The following is a 15,308-nucleotide window of genomic DNA, read 5'->3' as shown; positions in this document are numbered from 1 at the left end:
AGAGATCATTCTGTTGTTTTTGAGATTGCATCCAAGAACTGCATTTTGGACTCTTTTGTTGACTATGATGACTACTCCATTTAAATCGTCTAAGGGATTCTTGCCCACAGTAGTAGATACAATGGTCGTCTGAGTTAAATTCACCCATTCCAGTCCATCTTAGTTCACTGAGTCCTAAAATGTCGATGTTCACTCTTGCCATCTCCTGTTTGACCACTTCCAATTTGCCTTGATTCATGGACCTAACATTCCAGGTTCCTATGCAGTATTGCCCTTTACAGCATTGGACTTTATTTCCATTACCAGTCACATGCACAACTGGGTGTTGTTTTTGACATCTTAAGGACTTAAAAATTTCATATAATGCAGAAATACTGGTGAGAATTTTTTCAGGTTTTATTATTTATTTGACTGCAGTGACTTTTCATTGCTTGGTGCAGGCTTTGTCTGTTTGCAGAGAGCAGGGCTGACTTTTGGTCGCAGTGCTTGGACTTCTCATTGTGGTGGCTTCTCATTTTTGTGGCTTCTCTTGTTGTGGAGCACAGGCTACGGGCACGTAGGGCTCAGTAGTTGTGGCCTGTGGGCTCTAGACCTCAGGCTCAGTATTTGTAATGCATGGGCTTAGTTGCTTCAAGGCATGTGGAATCTTCCTGGAACAGGACTTGAACCCGTGTCCCTTGCCTTGGCAAGCAGATTCGTATGCATTGCACCACCAGGGAAGTCCTCAACTTTTAAATATATATAAAAGAAATGATGTTTAAAGATACTTCTGTTGAGTTTTGAATTCTGGGTTGACAGTTTTTTCCCTTAATACTTTAACATGTTGCTCTTCTGTCTTTTCACTTAAGTGTCACCTAAGACATTTGTTGTCATTTTTATCTTTGTTCTGTTTATCTAATACATCTTTTTTTCTTGTCAGCTCTTAAACGTTTTTCTTTTTTGCTGCTTTTCAGTAATTTGGTTGACTTCCCATTGGACATTTCTTCATGTTTCTGGTACCAAGGTATATTGAGCTTCTTGGGTCTGTGAGTTTATAGTTTTCATCAAATTTAGAAAAATTTTGGATACTGCTTTTTGAAATATTTTTTTCTGCCTCGTATTTGATTTCCTTTGTGAACTGCTTTTAGGCCTCTTAAAGTTCTCCCATAATTACTGATGTCTTTATCTTTCATCTTTCTTGTCTCTCTCTTTCATTTTGGATAGTTTCTGTTTTCATGTCTTTCAAGTTCTCTGATCTTTTTTCCTGCAGTGTCTAATCTGCTAGTAATTTCATAGTGCATTTTGCATCCCAGAAATTGTAGTTTTTATCCTGAAGTCCAATTTTCATCTTTTTCATGTTTTCCTTGACATGTTTATTCTTTATTGTAACTTTATGTGGAATTCAGTTATAATAACTATTTTAATGTCTTTGCTAATGTTAAGATCTCTATCACTTTGGGTTGTTTTTGATTGGCTTTCTTTTCCTATTGTAGGTATTATTAGATTGGTGCAAAAGTAATCATGGTTTTGCATTGTTGGATTTGCTGTTTGATATTGGAGTACATTCTTAAATGTGGTTATGTTATACATTATTGTGCATTTCTTGCTTAATGTTTATTTTAATGAATTATTGCTTGCTGTTTATATGTATTTTAGACTATGGAAATAATGTTAGACAAAAACAAATTCCAGTCATTTTCTTATTCAAGTTCAAAATGGGTCATAAGCAGCGGAGACAGCTCACAACATCAACAACACATTTGGCCCAGGAACTGCTAATGGACTTGCAGTGAAGCAGTGATTCAAGAAGTTTTGCAAAGATAATTAGCCTCTTGTAAATAAGGAGAGTAGTGGTTGGCCATTGGAAGTTGACCAACAGCCAGATGAGAGAATCATCCAAGCTGATCCTCTTACAACTACATGAGAAGTTGCCTGAGAACTTAGCGTCGACCATTCTTTGGTCGTTTGGCATTTGAAGCAGATTGGAAAGGTGAAAAAGCTTGGTAAGTGGATGCCTCATGAGCTGACCGCAAATCAAAAAAATTGTCTTGAAGTGTCATCTTCTCTTGTTCTACACAGCAGTGAACTATTTCTTGATCAGATTGTGACGTGCAATGAAAACTGGATTGTATACAACAGTTGGTGACAACCAGCTCAGCAGTTGGACTGAGAAGAAGCTCTAAAGTCCTTTCCAAAGCCAAACTTGCACCAATAAAAGGGTCATGGTCACTGTTTAGTGGTCTGCTGCTGGTCTGATTCACTACAGCAAAACCATTACATCTGAGAAGTATGCTGAGCAAGTTGTTGAGATGCACCAAAAACTGCGGTGCCTGCAGCCAGCATTGGTCAACAGAAAGGGCCCAGCTCTTCTCTGTGACAGTGCCCAATCACATGTTGTACAACCAGTACTTTAAAAGTTGAACAACCTGGGCTACTAAATCTTGCCTCATCTATACTACATTCACCTGACCTCTTGCCAACTGACTACCACTTCTTTGAGCATCTTGACAAATTTTTGCAGGGAAAATGCTTCCACAACCAGCAGGACACAGAAAATGCTTTCCAAAAGTTCATCGAATCCTGAAGCACTGATTTTTTTTTTTTGCTGCAGGAATAAATGTATTTCTTGTTGGCAAAAGTATGTTGATTGTAATGGTTCCTATTTTGATTAATAAAGATGTGTTTGTGCCTTGTTATACTGATTTAAAATTTGGGGTCCAAACCACAATTACTATTGCACCAACCTAGTATTTTTTTCAGGCTTCTTTACATGTCTGATAAATTAAAAAATATTTTTTATTTGTATTTAAGTTCCACATATACAGCATTATGGTTCAACATCTGTTTGTACTACAAAGTTATTACCCCCCAACAAGTCTAGTTACCATTCATCACCATACAGTTGATGCCCTTCATCCAAGTCACCCATCTCCCAACACCCTTCTTTTCTGGTAACTAGTAATCTGTTCTTTGACTCTGTTAGTTTTTTGTTTTGTTTATCCATTGGTATGTGCATGTGTTTGTGTTTCGATTCCACATATGAATCAAATCATATGGTGTTTGTCTCACTTTGTCTAACTTACTTCACTTAGCATCATACCCTCAAGGTCCAACCATGTTATAAATGGCAGGATTTCATTCTTTATGGCTGAGAAGTATTCTGTGTGTGTGTATGTGTGTGTGTGTGTGTGTGTGTATCTCATGTTCTTTTTATCCTTATATCTATCAGTAGACACTTAGGTTGTTTGCATATTTTGGCTATTGTAAATAATGTTGCAATGAACATAAAAGTTCATATGCCTTTTTGAATTAGTGCTTTTTCTTTAAATACCCAGAAGTGGAATTGTTTTTAATTTTTTAAAGAAACCTCTCTGCTGTTTTCCATAATTGCTGCACGAGTTTACATTCTCACTAATAGTTTAACAGAGTCTCTGCTCCACATACTCACCGACACTCATTATTTGTTGTTCTTTTGATAATCACCATTACTTACAGGTATGAGATGATATCTCATTGTGGTTTTTGCTTGCATTTTCCTGATAATTAGTGATGTTAAGTATCTTATATGTACCTGTTGGCCACTTGTATGTTGTTTCCAGTCTTGAATTCACATCTTTAAACTATTTTGAGTTAATTTGTGTATGGTATAAGATAGTGGTCTGGTTTTATTCTGTTGCATGTGGCAGTCTAGTTTTCCCAGTATGGTTTATTAAAGAGACTATCCTTTCTCCATTGTGTTTCTTTCTTCCTTTGTTATAAGTTAATTATCCATATATACATGAGTTTATTTCTGAGCTCTCTATGTTCTGTTCCGTTGACTCACATATCTGTTTTTGTGCAAGTACCATACTGTTTTAATTACTGTAGCTTTGTAGTATAGTTTGAAACCAGAGAATATGATACCTCTGGCTTTGTTCTTATTTCTCAAGGTTGTTTTGGCTATTTAGAGTCTTTCATGGTTCCATACAAACTTAACAATTAATGTAGTTCTGTGAAATCTGCCATTAGAATTTTGTAAGGGTTGCACTGAATCTGTAGATTGGGTAATCACTGAATCTGTAGATTGGGTAGTATGCATATTTTAACTATTATTTCAATCCATGAGCATGAAATATCTTTCCGTTTTTTAGTATCTTCAGTTTTTCTCATCCGTGCCTTACGGTTTTCAGTGTACAGGTTTTTCACCTCCTTGGTAAAATTTATTCTTAGGTCTTTTTGCCTGGTAAATATTTATTGGTTGCTAGACATTATGAATTTTATTTTGTTGAATGCTGGATATTTTTGTATTCTGGTAAATATTCTTGATCTTTGTTTTGGGACACAGTGCTTTGGAAACAGTTTTGTCATTCTGGGTCTTGCCCTTAAGATTTGTTAGGTGAGAGAAGTTTAGTGTTTAGTGCTAATTACTTCTCACTGCTGAGACTCTTCTGAGTACTCTACTCATATCTCTGTGAAATGAAGTTTTAAGTGTGGCTTCTGGGAAAGGGAACTCTACATGAGCTCTGAGTACTCATTCTTCTAATCCTTTCAGGTGAATTTCTTCCTGACCTTAGGTATTTTCCTTACGTGCATGTCCTGATCAATACTGAATGAGTCGAGAGGGTCATTTTGCAGAGCTCCATCATTTTCTTTCCCTGCTACCCTCTTCTCTGTTACTCAGTCTTTGACTCTAGCTACACTAGTCCGCCTGGAGTCTTGGTTCTGTCTCCTTAAGTTGGGGTCCCTCAGACCTTCCTTTGTCACAGCCTGGAAGCTTTTAGCAAAGCTCAGCTTCTGTGTTTTCTCTCTTAGGAATATTTGTTGCTTCGTCATGTCCAGCATCTTGAAAACCATTGTTTGATTTTTGTTCAGTCTTTTATTTGTTTCAGACAAGGGAGTAAAGTTGGTCTCTATTCCATCTGCTGGAAGTGAAAGGACTTTCGTTTTAATTAACTTTTAATTATAGAAATCTGAAGCAACTACAAAAATATAGAGAGTGGGATGATGCATCCCCATGTACCCATCACCAATAACAGATGTAAGCATCTGTAATTACCCTCTCGGAGCCAGTATTGTCTTATCTTCTAACATTTTTCCTCTCTCTCTCAAACCCCCTGAATTATTTTGAACCTAATCATATCATCTCAACCCTAGATATGTTAGTACATTATCTCTATTATATACCTGAGCAGTTCCTCAGAGGAGTAGCCACAATACTGTTTCCATACCTAAAAGTACTTATTTCTTAGAACCTTTTAATGTTATGTTTTCTTTAAGATATTCCTAATATTCTCACAGTTTTGCTTTCTTGTTGTTTTTAACGTTGGTTTGTTTGAAAAAGGATCCAAATAAAATTTACATATTCTTTTTAAATTATGGGGCTGGCCAAAAAGTTCATTTGAGTTTTTCTGTTACAGCTTACAGAAAAACCTGAATGACCTTTTTGCCCAGCCGTACAGCAAGATGTTGCTGCTGCTTCTGCTGCTAAGTCGCTTCAGTTGTGTCCAACTCTGTGCAACCCTATAGACGGCAGCCCACTAGGCTCCTCTGTCCCTGGGATTCTCCAGGCAAGAATACTGGAGTGGGTTGCCATTTCCTTCTCCAATGCATGAAAGTGTAAAGCGAAAGTGAAGTCGCTCAGTCGTGCCCAACTCTTCGCGACCCCATGAACTGCAGCCTATCAGACTTCTCCGTCCATGGGATTTTCCAGGCAAGAGTACTGGAGTGGGTTGCCGTTGCCTTCTCCGACAGCAAGATGTTAGGAGGGGCGAAATTGCATTTAGAAACAAACCTCATACCTGCCAGAGATGTTCAGAGGGCTCAAACAGACCCCAGGACCCAGAGACTCCACAGAGACTGAGACAGAACTGTGTTTCAGTGTCTCCTGCAGAGGTCCAGGTCAGCAGTGGACTGCTGCAGGGGCAGGGTCTCTGGGTGCAGCAGACCTTGGTATGGCATAAGCGCCCTTGAAGGAGGTCGCCATTAACCCCACCATAGAGCCTCCAGAACTTACACAGGATTGCGAAACTCTTGGAGGGCACAAACAGAACCTTGTGTGCACCAGGACCCAGGAGAAAGGAGCAGTGACCCCACAAGAGACTGACCCAGACTTACCTGTGAGTGTCCAGGAGTCTCTGGCAGAGGCGTGGGTTGGCAGCAGCCTGCTACAGGGTTGGGGGCACTGAGTGTAGCAGTGCATGCATGGGACCTTTTGAAGGAGGTCGCCATTATCTTCATTACCTCCACCATAGTTTGGCCCCAGATAAATAACAGGGAGAGAACACAGTTCCACCCATCAATAGAAAATTGGATTAAAGATATACTGAGCATGGCCCCGCCTATCAGAATAAGACCCAGTTTCCCCCTCAGTCAGTCTCTCCCATCAGGAAGCTTCCATAAGCCTCTTATCCTTCTCCATCAGAGGGCAGACAGACTGAAAACCACAACCACAGAAAACTAACCAATCTGATCACATGGACCACAGCCTTGTCTAACTCAATGAAACTCTGAGCCATGCTGTTTAGGGCCTCCCATCCAAGACGGACAGGACATGGTGGGGAGTTCTGACAAAATGTGGTCCACTGAAGAAGGGAATGGCAAACCACTTCAGTATTCTTGCCTTAAGAACCCCATGAACAGTTTGAAAAGGCAAGAAGATAGGACACTGAAAGATGAACCCCCAGGTCAATAGGTATCCAATATGCTACTGGAGATCAGTGGAGAAATAACTCCAGAAAGAATGAAGAGATAGAGTCAAGGCAAAAACAACACCCAGTTGTGGATGTGACTGATGATGGAAGCAAGCTCCACTCCTGTAAAGGGCAATATTGCATAGGAACCTGGAATGTTAGGTCCATGAATCAAGGCAAATTGGAAGTGGTCAAACAGGAGATGGCAAGAGTAAAGGTCGACATTTTAGGACTCAGTGAACTAAAATGGACTGGAATGGGTGGATTTAACTCAGATGACCATTATATCTATGACTGTGGGCAAGAATCCCTTAGAAGAAATGGAGTAGTCATCATAGTCAACAAAAGAGTCCAAAATGCAGTACTTGGATGCAGCCTCAAAAATGACAGAATGATCTCTGTTCGTTTCCAAGGCAAACCATTCAGTATCACAGTAATCCAAATCTGTGCCCCAGATCAGTAATGCTGAAGAAGCTGAAGTTGAATGGTTCTGTGAAGACCTACAAGACATTCTACAACTAATACCCCCAAAAAGATGTCCTTTTCATTATAGGGGACTGGAATGTAAAAGTAGGAAGTCAAGAGATACCTGGAGTAACAGGCAAATTTGGCCTTGGGGTACAGAATGAAGCAGGGCAAAGGCTAATTTCCAACAACACAAGAGAAGACTCTACACATGGACATCACCAGATGGTCAATACCGAAATCAGATTGATTATATTCTTCGCAGCCAAAGTGGAGAAGCTCTATACAGTCAGCAAAAACAAGACCGGGAGCTGACTGTGGCTCAGATCAGGAACTCCCTATTGCTAAATTCAGACTTAAATTGAAGAACATAGGGAAAGACCATTTGGGTATGACCTAAATCAGATCCCTTACTATTATACAGTGGAAGTGACAAATAGATTCAAGGCATTAGATCTGATAGACAGAGGGCCTGAGAACTATGGACGGAGGTTCATGACACTGTACAGGAGACAGGGATCAAGACCATTCCCAAGAAAAAGAAATGCAAAAAGACAAAATGGTTGTCTGAGGAGGCCTTACAAATAGCTGTGAAAAGAAAAGAAGCGAAAGGCAAAGGAGAAAAGGAAAGATATATCCATTTGAATGCAGAGTCCCAAGGAATAGCAAGGAGAGAGAAGAAAGCCTTCCTCAGTGACCAATGCAAAGAAATAGAAGAAAACAAAAGAATGGGAAAGATTAGAGATCTCTCAAGACAATTAGAGATACCAAGGGAACATTTTAGGCAAAGATGGCCACAATAAAGGACAGAAGTGCTATGGATCTAACAGAAGCAAAAGATATTAAGAAGAGGTGGCAAGAATACACAGAAGAACTGTACAAAAAAGACCTTCATGAGCCAGATCACCACGATGGTGTGATCACTCACTTAGAGCCAGACATCCTGGAATGTGAAGTGAAGCGGGCCTTAGGAAGCATCACTGTGAACAAAGCTAGTGGAGGTGATGGAATTTCAGTTGAGCTATTTGAAATGCTAAAAGATGATGCTGTGAAAGTGCTGCACTCAATATGGCAGCAAATTTGGAAAACTCAGGAGTGGCCACAGGACTGGAAAAGATCAGTTTTCATTCCAATCCCAAAGAAAGGCAATGCCAAAGAATGCTCGAACTACTGCACAGCTGCACTCATCTCACACACTAGTTAAGTAATGCTCAAAATTCTCCAAGCCAGGCTTCAGCAATACGTGAACCGTGAACTTTCAGATGTTCAAGCTGGATTTAGAAAAGGCAGAGGAACCAGAGATCAGATTGCCAGCATCCATTGGATCATTGAGAGCAAGAGAGTTCCAGAAAAACATCTACTTCTGCTTTATTGACTATGCCAAAGCCTTTGACTGTGTGGATCACAATAAACTGTGGAAAATTCTTCAAGAGTTGGGAATACCAGACCACCTGACCTGCCTCTTGTGAAATCTGTATGCAGGTCAAGAAGCAACAGTTAGAAGTGGACATGGAATAACAGACTGGTTCCAAATCGTGAAAGGAGTCAAGGCTGTATATTGTGGCCCTGCTTATTTAACTTGTATGCAGAGTATATCATGAGAAACACTGGACTGGATGAAGCACAAGCTGGAATCAAGATTTCTGGGAGAAATATCAGTTATCTCAGATATGCAAATGACACTACCCTTATGGCAGAAAGCAAAGAAGAACTAAAGAGCCTCTTGATGAAAGTGAAAGAGGAAGAGTGAAAGAGTTGCCTTAAAACTCAAAATTCAGAAAACGAAGATCGTGGCATCTGGTTCCATCACTTCATGGCAAGTAGATGCGGACACAGTGAGAAACTTTATTTTCTGGGGCTCCACAATCACTGCAGATGGTGACTGCAGCCATGAAATTTAAAAAGGTGCTTGCTCCTTGGAAGAAAAGTTATGACCAACTTGAGCAGCATATTATAAAGCAGAGACATCACTTTGACAACAAAGGTCCATCTAGTCAAAACTGTGGTTTTTCCAGTAGTCATGTATGGGTATGAGAGTTGGACTATAAAGAAAGCTGAGCGCCAAAGAATTGATGCTTTTGAACTCTGGTGTTGGAGAACACTCTTGAGAGTCACTTGGATTTCAAGGAGGTCCAACCAGTCCATCCTAAAGGAAATCAGTCCTGAATATTCATTGGAAAGACTTATGCTGAAGCTGAAACTCCAATACTTTGGCCACCTGATGCAAAGAACTGACTCATTGGAAAAGTCCTTGATGCTGGGAAAGGTTGAAGGCAGGAGGAGAAGGGGACAACAGAGGATAAGTTGATTGGATGGCATCACCGATTCAGTGGATGAGTTTGAGCAAACTCCTGGATTTGATGATGAACAGGGAGGCCTGGCATGCTGCAGTCCATTGGGTCACATAGAGTCTGACACGACTGAGTGACTGAACTAACTGAAACAATTCCCTTGCACTTTGGACTCAATTAGTCTTTTGACATCATAAACCATATTGTAACAGGAACTTTCTCTTTGGTTTCTCTAGCCCCATTCACTGCTTCTCCTTCCTATAGCCACCAGTTTTCTCCTACCAGCACTTTTGATCCATGTTGCTTCTTCCTAAAACGTACATATGGTGATGCCAATCTTAAGCTCAAAAACCTTCAATGAATAAAGAAGGTGCAAAGTAGTACATGTGCTTATGCATCTATAGACTGCCTGAAGAAGCCTACGGAAGTTACTGACACTGGTTGCTTTCTAAGAGGGAAGCTAGATGACTGAAGTGAGAAAAATACAGATTTTTCCTATTTTGTTTGAATTCTTTTATTTATGTAATTATGTTTATTCATTTTAAGTAAAAAGAAAAAATTTTAAATAAATACTAAGTTATAAGAGTATGAACTTGGTATTCAGGAATCTTCTACTCTGTGGCTACCCTTTCCCTTTTGTTTCCAGCCGGGATGCACCTCACCTGGGCGGTGTTTAACAAAACGTTTCAGCATGGTCTTGGTTCTTACAGAGTCTGGAGATTACTACCAGTATTGACGCAGGGTCCCAGGATTCTGAATTTCCTGTAGTGCTTAGTGTGGTTCTACCTAAAATGCCTTTAGGCCACCTTTGAGGATCATTTTTCTCCCCAGGGAATCTAATATTTTATCCATTCTTTGATTTTGTGTTCTGCCTAAGTTTTAGTTTTCCCATTCCTTTGATATGCTATTCTTTCTATACTAAATATGTTTTTCATTTGTCTTTACCTGTCCATTAAAACTATATTGCCTATTTTTAGGTATTTGTATGTATAAATTATTTTTCCCTTGAGATTTGAGCTTTTTGGGGGGAGAGATATACTTTCTGGAGTTTTTGTAATCTTTATGAAGTTTGACTCTGTGTGTTTTGATAAAAAGGGATATGATAATGTAGCTACTCAATATATCCTGGATTGTTGTGGCAATTAAAATTAATGCTTGTTAAGGAATTTTAAAACAGTATGTTATGTGGATTATAGTGTGTTATATGATGCTTTATATGTAGTAGGGATTCATTCAGTAAAGTTTTTGAAATATTTGGAGTATTGATGAATAAATCAGTGAACATTAGTCTTAGTTTTCAGAGATTAATGTAAATACAAACTAGGTTTTGTTTTTTTTCACCACCGATATTCATTAATCCATTCAAGAAATAATTGTTTCCTGTGCACTGGGCAGTAGTTTTCAGGAGCACATGGTGACTAAAGACCGTGCTCTTTTAAGAAGTTTGCATATATACTTACTTACTGAAATATGAGTTCTGTAAGAGTATAAAAGGGAGGAGCCTAAATTAATTTTGCTGAAACAGTAGATGTCAGCTTTATCTGATTGAAAATAAGTCTGCAGGATGTCCTGTGGTATACCAGATTATTATAATTTATTTTGCTTGCTCTTGAAAAAGATTTGGCCACTGTATCCAACATGATAATCTTAGCTGCCAACATAGTTTTTCCGAATAGTAGCAATAATAATCAGTGATTGTCTTTACCTCATTTAATGGGATTTTGTTAATATTTTATCCATTCTTTGGTTTTGTGTTCTACCTAAGGTTTAGTTTTCCCATTCCTTTGATGTGCCATTTTTTCTATACTAAATATCTTTTTTGTTCATCTTTACTTGTCTGGTAAACCTGTATTGCCTGTTTTTAGGTATTTATATGTGTAAATTATTTTTCACTTGAGATTTTGAACTAATTATGGGGAGAGACATACTTCCTGGTAAATTTGTGTAATCTTTATGAAGTTTGACTCTGTGTGTTAGTCTGTTAATCTCTGAGAGCTTGAAATTGAGTTTTGTTGTTTCAAGTGATGGTTCTGCTTATATAATGATTACTGTGAAGTTAAGTATATTGCAGCATTTCTGTTAGTTGAATTTCACTGTTAGGATTAGGAGAGAGGCTTCAAAATTTGTCTAATTCCCGAATTTAATATTTGTGATTTTGTATTTAGAATTGTTTTTATTTCTCTATGTATTAGGTATTAACTCCACAAAAGTTGGAATTGTTACGAGCCCAAATACAACAAGAGCTGGAAACTCCAATGAGAGAACGTTTTAAGAATCTAGATGAAGTAAGTAATTTGTATTTATATTTTCATTAGACTGTGAAACGCTTGATGAGAAAAGCATCATTTTCCTACTCAAAAGCCCTGCAGTGGCTTCCATTCTTACTCACAGTCCTTATAGTGCCCTTCAAGACTCCACAGGATAAGATCCTGTTCCTCCCTCCACATTAACCTTGTTGGTGTTTCTTTGTTACTCTAGAAGTGGTGCAGTTCGAGAGTTTGCCGTAGCTGTTACTCCTGCCGTATGTCTCTTGGTTAACTTTCTCATCTTCAAGGCAGCTGAAATATCACCTTCCCAGTGAGGCCTACTTTGACCTACTGCCTCCATTTAATATTGCAGCCTGCCTTTCCTATCACTCTTTAGATTTTTGGATGCCCATTTACCCTGCTCTACTTTTAATTTTTCTCTAATATTTATAATCTTCTAAATATGCTATATATTTATTTGTTTTAAATTTTTTCTCTTTACAACTGCTAGAATGTAAGTTGCATGAGAAGAGGAACCTTTATTTGTTTTGGTTGACTGTTATAGTCCGAATTCCTGAAACTCTTAGCATACAGCAGGTGCTCAATTAATATTTGTTGAATGAAAGAATGAAATTCAAGCAACCTCAGAAAACTGAAAATTTATTAGTTTTTCTTCAAATTGAGATGTCTCCTCATATGCAATGTTAGTATAATTTGACTAATTGTTTGGTAAAGGAACAGGAAAAGATGAAAAATACTGACTATATTAGGTACTATGCTCGACATTTTATATATTGCATTATTTAATAAATATACTGAACCTTTTACATGCAAATGAATATTGTCCCCTTCACAATGGACCCTTTTGGAAAGTTGTAGTCTAGTGCTGTTGCCATTGAACAAAATAGTTGTGGAATCCTCTTTTCCTAATGATTTTCTGGCTTGATAAAGTCTTTTTTTGGATATCATCCTTGTTGGTAACCAAAGCATTACAGTTCAGTGGTAGTAAACTATTTTGGGGGCTCCAAAATCACTGCAAATGGTGACTGCAGCCATGAGATTAAAAGACGCTTACTCCTTGGAAGAAAAGTTATGACCAACCTAGACAGCATATTAAAAAGCAGAGACATTACTTTGCCAACAGAGGTCCATCTAGTTGAGGCTATGGTTTTTCCAATAGTTACGTATGGATATGATAGTTGGACTATAAAGAAAGAGTGCCAAAGAACTGATGCTTTTGAACTGTGGTGTTGGAGAAGATTCTTGAGAGTCTCTTGGACTGCAAGGAGATCCAACCAGTCCATCCTAAAGGAAATCAGTCCTGAATATTCATTGGAGGGACTGATGTTGAAACTGAAACTCCCTATACTTTGGACACCTGATACAAAGAACTGACTCATATGAAAAGACCCTAATGCTGGGAAAGATTGAAGGCAGGAGGAGAAGGTGCCGACAGAGGATGAGGTGGTTGGATGGCATCACTGACTCAATGGACATGAGTTTGAGTAAACTCTGGGAGTTGGTGATGGACAGGGACGCCTTTCGTGCTGCAGTCCATGGGGTTGCAAAGAGTCGGATACAACTGAGAGACTGAACTGAACTGAGTAGATTTAATTTTGGGATATAACAAAATCACTTAAACCTGAGTTAGATGATCAAGTTAAGTGAAAGGATTTTTTTTTTTAACCAAAATATGTTCATAATAAAATCATGAAACCCATTTTCTTGGTCAATAAACTGGCTTAGAAATCTTTCAACTGAAGATTTACAGTGAGCTGAGTATTTTAGGAGGCATGCTTTCCTTATTAATTCCTTATTAATTTCTTGATACACGTTCAAATAGTGTCTCCTTCTTCTTGCTCTTTTGCCTAAGTTTTTATTGAGATTCAGAATGCTATCAACTTCTTAGTGTTAGGGAGCAGAATTGGATCATAGGTATTGCATGTGTTGTTGGTTAGTCAGGAGGGTTGAAGTTATACTTCAGACTGGTGTGTTGACTTGGACTTTCATTATAATGTTTGATTGAACCTTAGGTTATTATGCTAAGCATTCAGATAACCATTTATATACTTAGAATTCATCCTTTCTGACTTTTAAGATGGTATTTTATGTTATAGAATTAGTTATTATTATTATTTTTTAAAATTTGAATGTAATTGCTTAACAATATTGACTGTACTGCAGTGTGAATCAACTCTATGTATATACCCTCCTTTTTGAGCCTCCCTTCCACCCCCACCCCCCATTCCACCTCTTTAGGTTATCACAGAGCACTGAGCTGAGCTCCCTGTGGTGTATAGCAGCTTCGCACTAGGTAGCTATTTTGCACATGGTAGTGTAAATATTTCAGTGCTACTCTCTCATAGAATTAATTTTTAAAATCTATTTTGAAAGGTGTGCTACATTCTTAAATATTATTTTATTAAGCCAAGAAGTCAAAACTTCTGACATGCTACACATTTCTATTAGAATCAATGAGGAAATGAGATTAATGATAATTTGCTTTATTAATACCTTTTCAGGAGTGTGCTAATTCTGTTTGTAGCATTCTTGTCATGAGGACTTTTCCAAATTTTGTTTATACTTCTGTTAAGCTTATTTTTTACTTTTAGAATGGCTTTCAGTATAAAACAGTTTAAATTTTTTGCAAAAGTGATTTTTGAAGTAACTATAAATTTCATTTTTAAATTTGTGATAAATTACAATCTTTTTAAATTTAGGAAGTGGAAAAGTATAGAGCTGAATATAATAAGCTTCGCTATGAACATACATTTCTCAAATCAGAATTTGAACACCAGAAAGAAGAATTTGCACGTATTTTAGAAGAAGAAAAAATAAAACACAAATCAGAGGTGAGTGACTGATTATTACTGGTTTAGTCATTATGCTACTAATGAATAAAATTTTATGATTATATATTTTTTGTGAATCCCAACTTAGAGCTGATTGCATAATTGTTTTATTGGCTAATAATTATATGGCTAATATTTGTCATTTTCATCTGCTCTATAGCAGCATTTTTCTTGTGAATGTTCTTTTTTGATGTTAATTTTTCTTCTTTCCCTCTTTCCTTTTGCCCCAGTTAATGAAGATGCATAGCCACAGAGACAGACTTCTCTTTGCAAATACAGTTTATCTGTATGATTGCTTGGTTAGATACTAGATACTGCTAGATCCCCCTCTACTTATTAAAATCAAATCAAATTCAGGAGAGCTCTGGCTGTCAGCCCGTGTGCCTTATTTCCACTGATAAAAATTAAGGAGTTTATACCTTAGGGAGTGCCCATCACCCTGAACATTGTGCCCCTCACCATCACTGTGTTCTTCCTGACATCTACAACCGTAACAATGCCTGTAGTCTACAGCCGTATTCTGTGTCTGTTGAATTAGGCGGCCTCTGTGCTCATTTTGTGGTTTGTCTCCTAAATTTTCCAAAAATGAAATTTGTGTTTCTTATTCCTCATGTTATTTTTAGGTGATTTTTCAGGATGGAAAGATAAATAACAGTTTTCTGTTATGCTATGTTATTGCTATGTTCCCTGCTGGCTCAGATGGGAAAGAACTGGCCTGCAATGCAGGAGACCCAGGTTCAAACCCTGCGTAGGGAAGATCCCCTGGAGAAGGAAATGACAACCCACACCAGTAGTCTTGCCTGGAGA

General features: G+C 38.1%; 1 protein-coding gene across 4 annotated transcripts in view; it reads left to right on the top strand.

Annotated features, from left to right (window-relative positions):
* The window catches only part of CEP83 (centrosomal protein 83), a 137,985-nt gene that overhangs the window by 68,351 nt on the left and 54,326 nt on the right, over positions 1-15,308 (top strand). For all 4 annotated transcript variants that reach the window (XR_015163559.1, XM_086399072.1, XM_086399073.1 and 1 more), the window contains 2 exons: positions 11,596-11,688; positions 14,370-14,501. Coding sequence is in view for 3 of the 4 variants with exons in the window: in XM_086399072.1 (XP_086255198.1) it covers positions 11,596-11,688; positions 14,370-14,501 (225 nt within the window). In the remaining variant the exon portion in view is untranslated. The remainder of the gene's footprint in view (positions 1-11,595; positions 11,689-14,369; positions 14,502-15,308) is intronic.

This window comes from Bos grunniens, chromosome 5 (assembly GCF_055505025.1).
Source record: "Bos grunniens cultivar Pamir isolate PY7600 chromosome 5, Bosgru_T2T1.0, whole genome shotgun sequence".
NCBI classification, from domain to species: Eukaryota; Metazoa; Chordata; class Mammalia; order Artiodactyla; family Bovidae; genus Bos; species Bos grunniens.
This window is presented reverse-complemented; position numbering and strand designations above follow the sequence as displayed.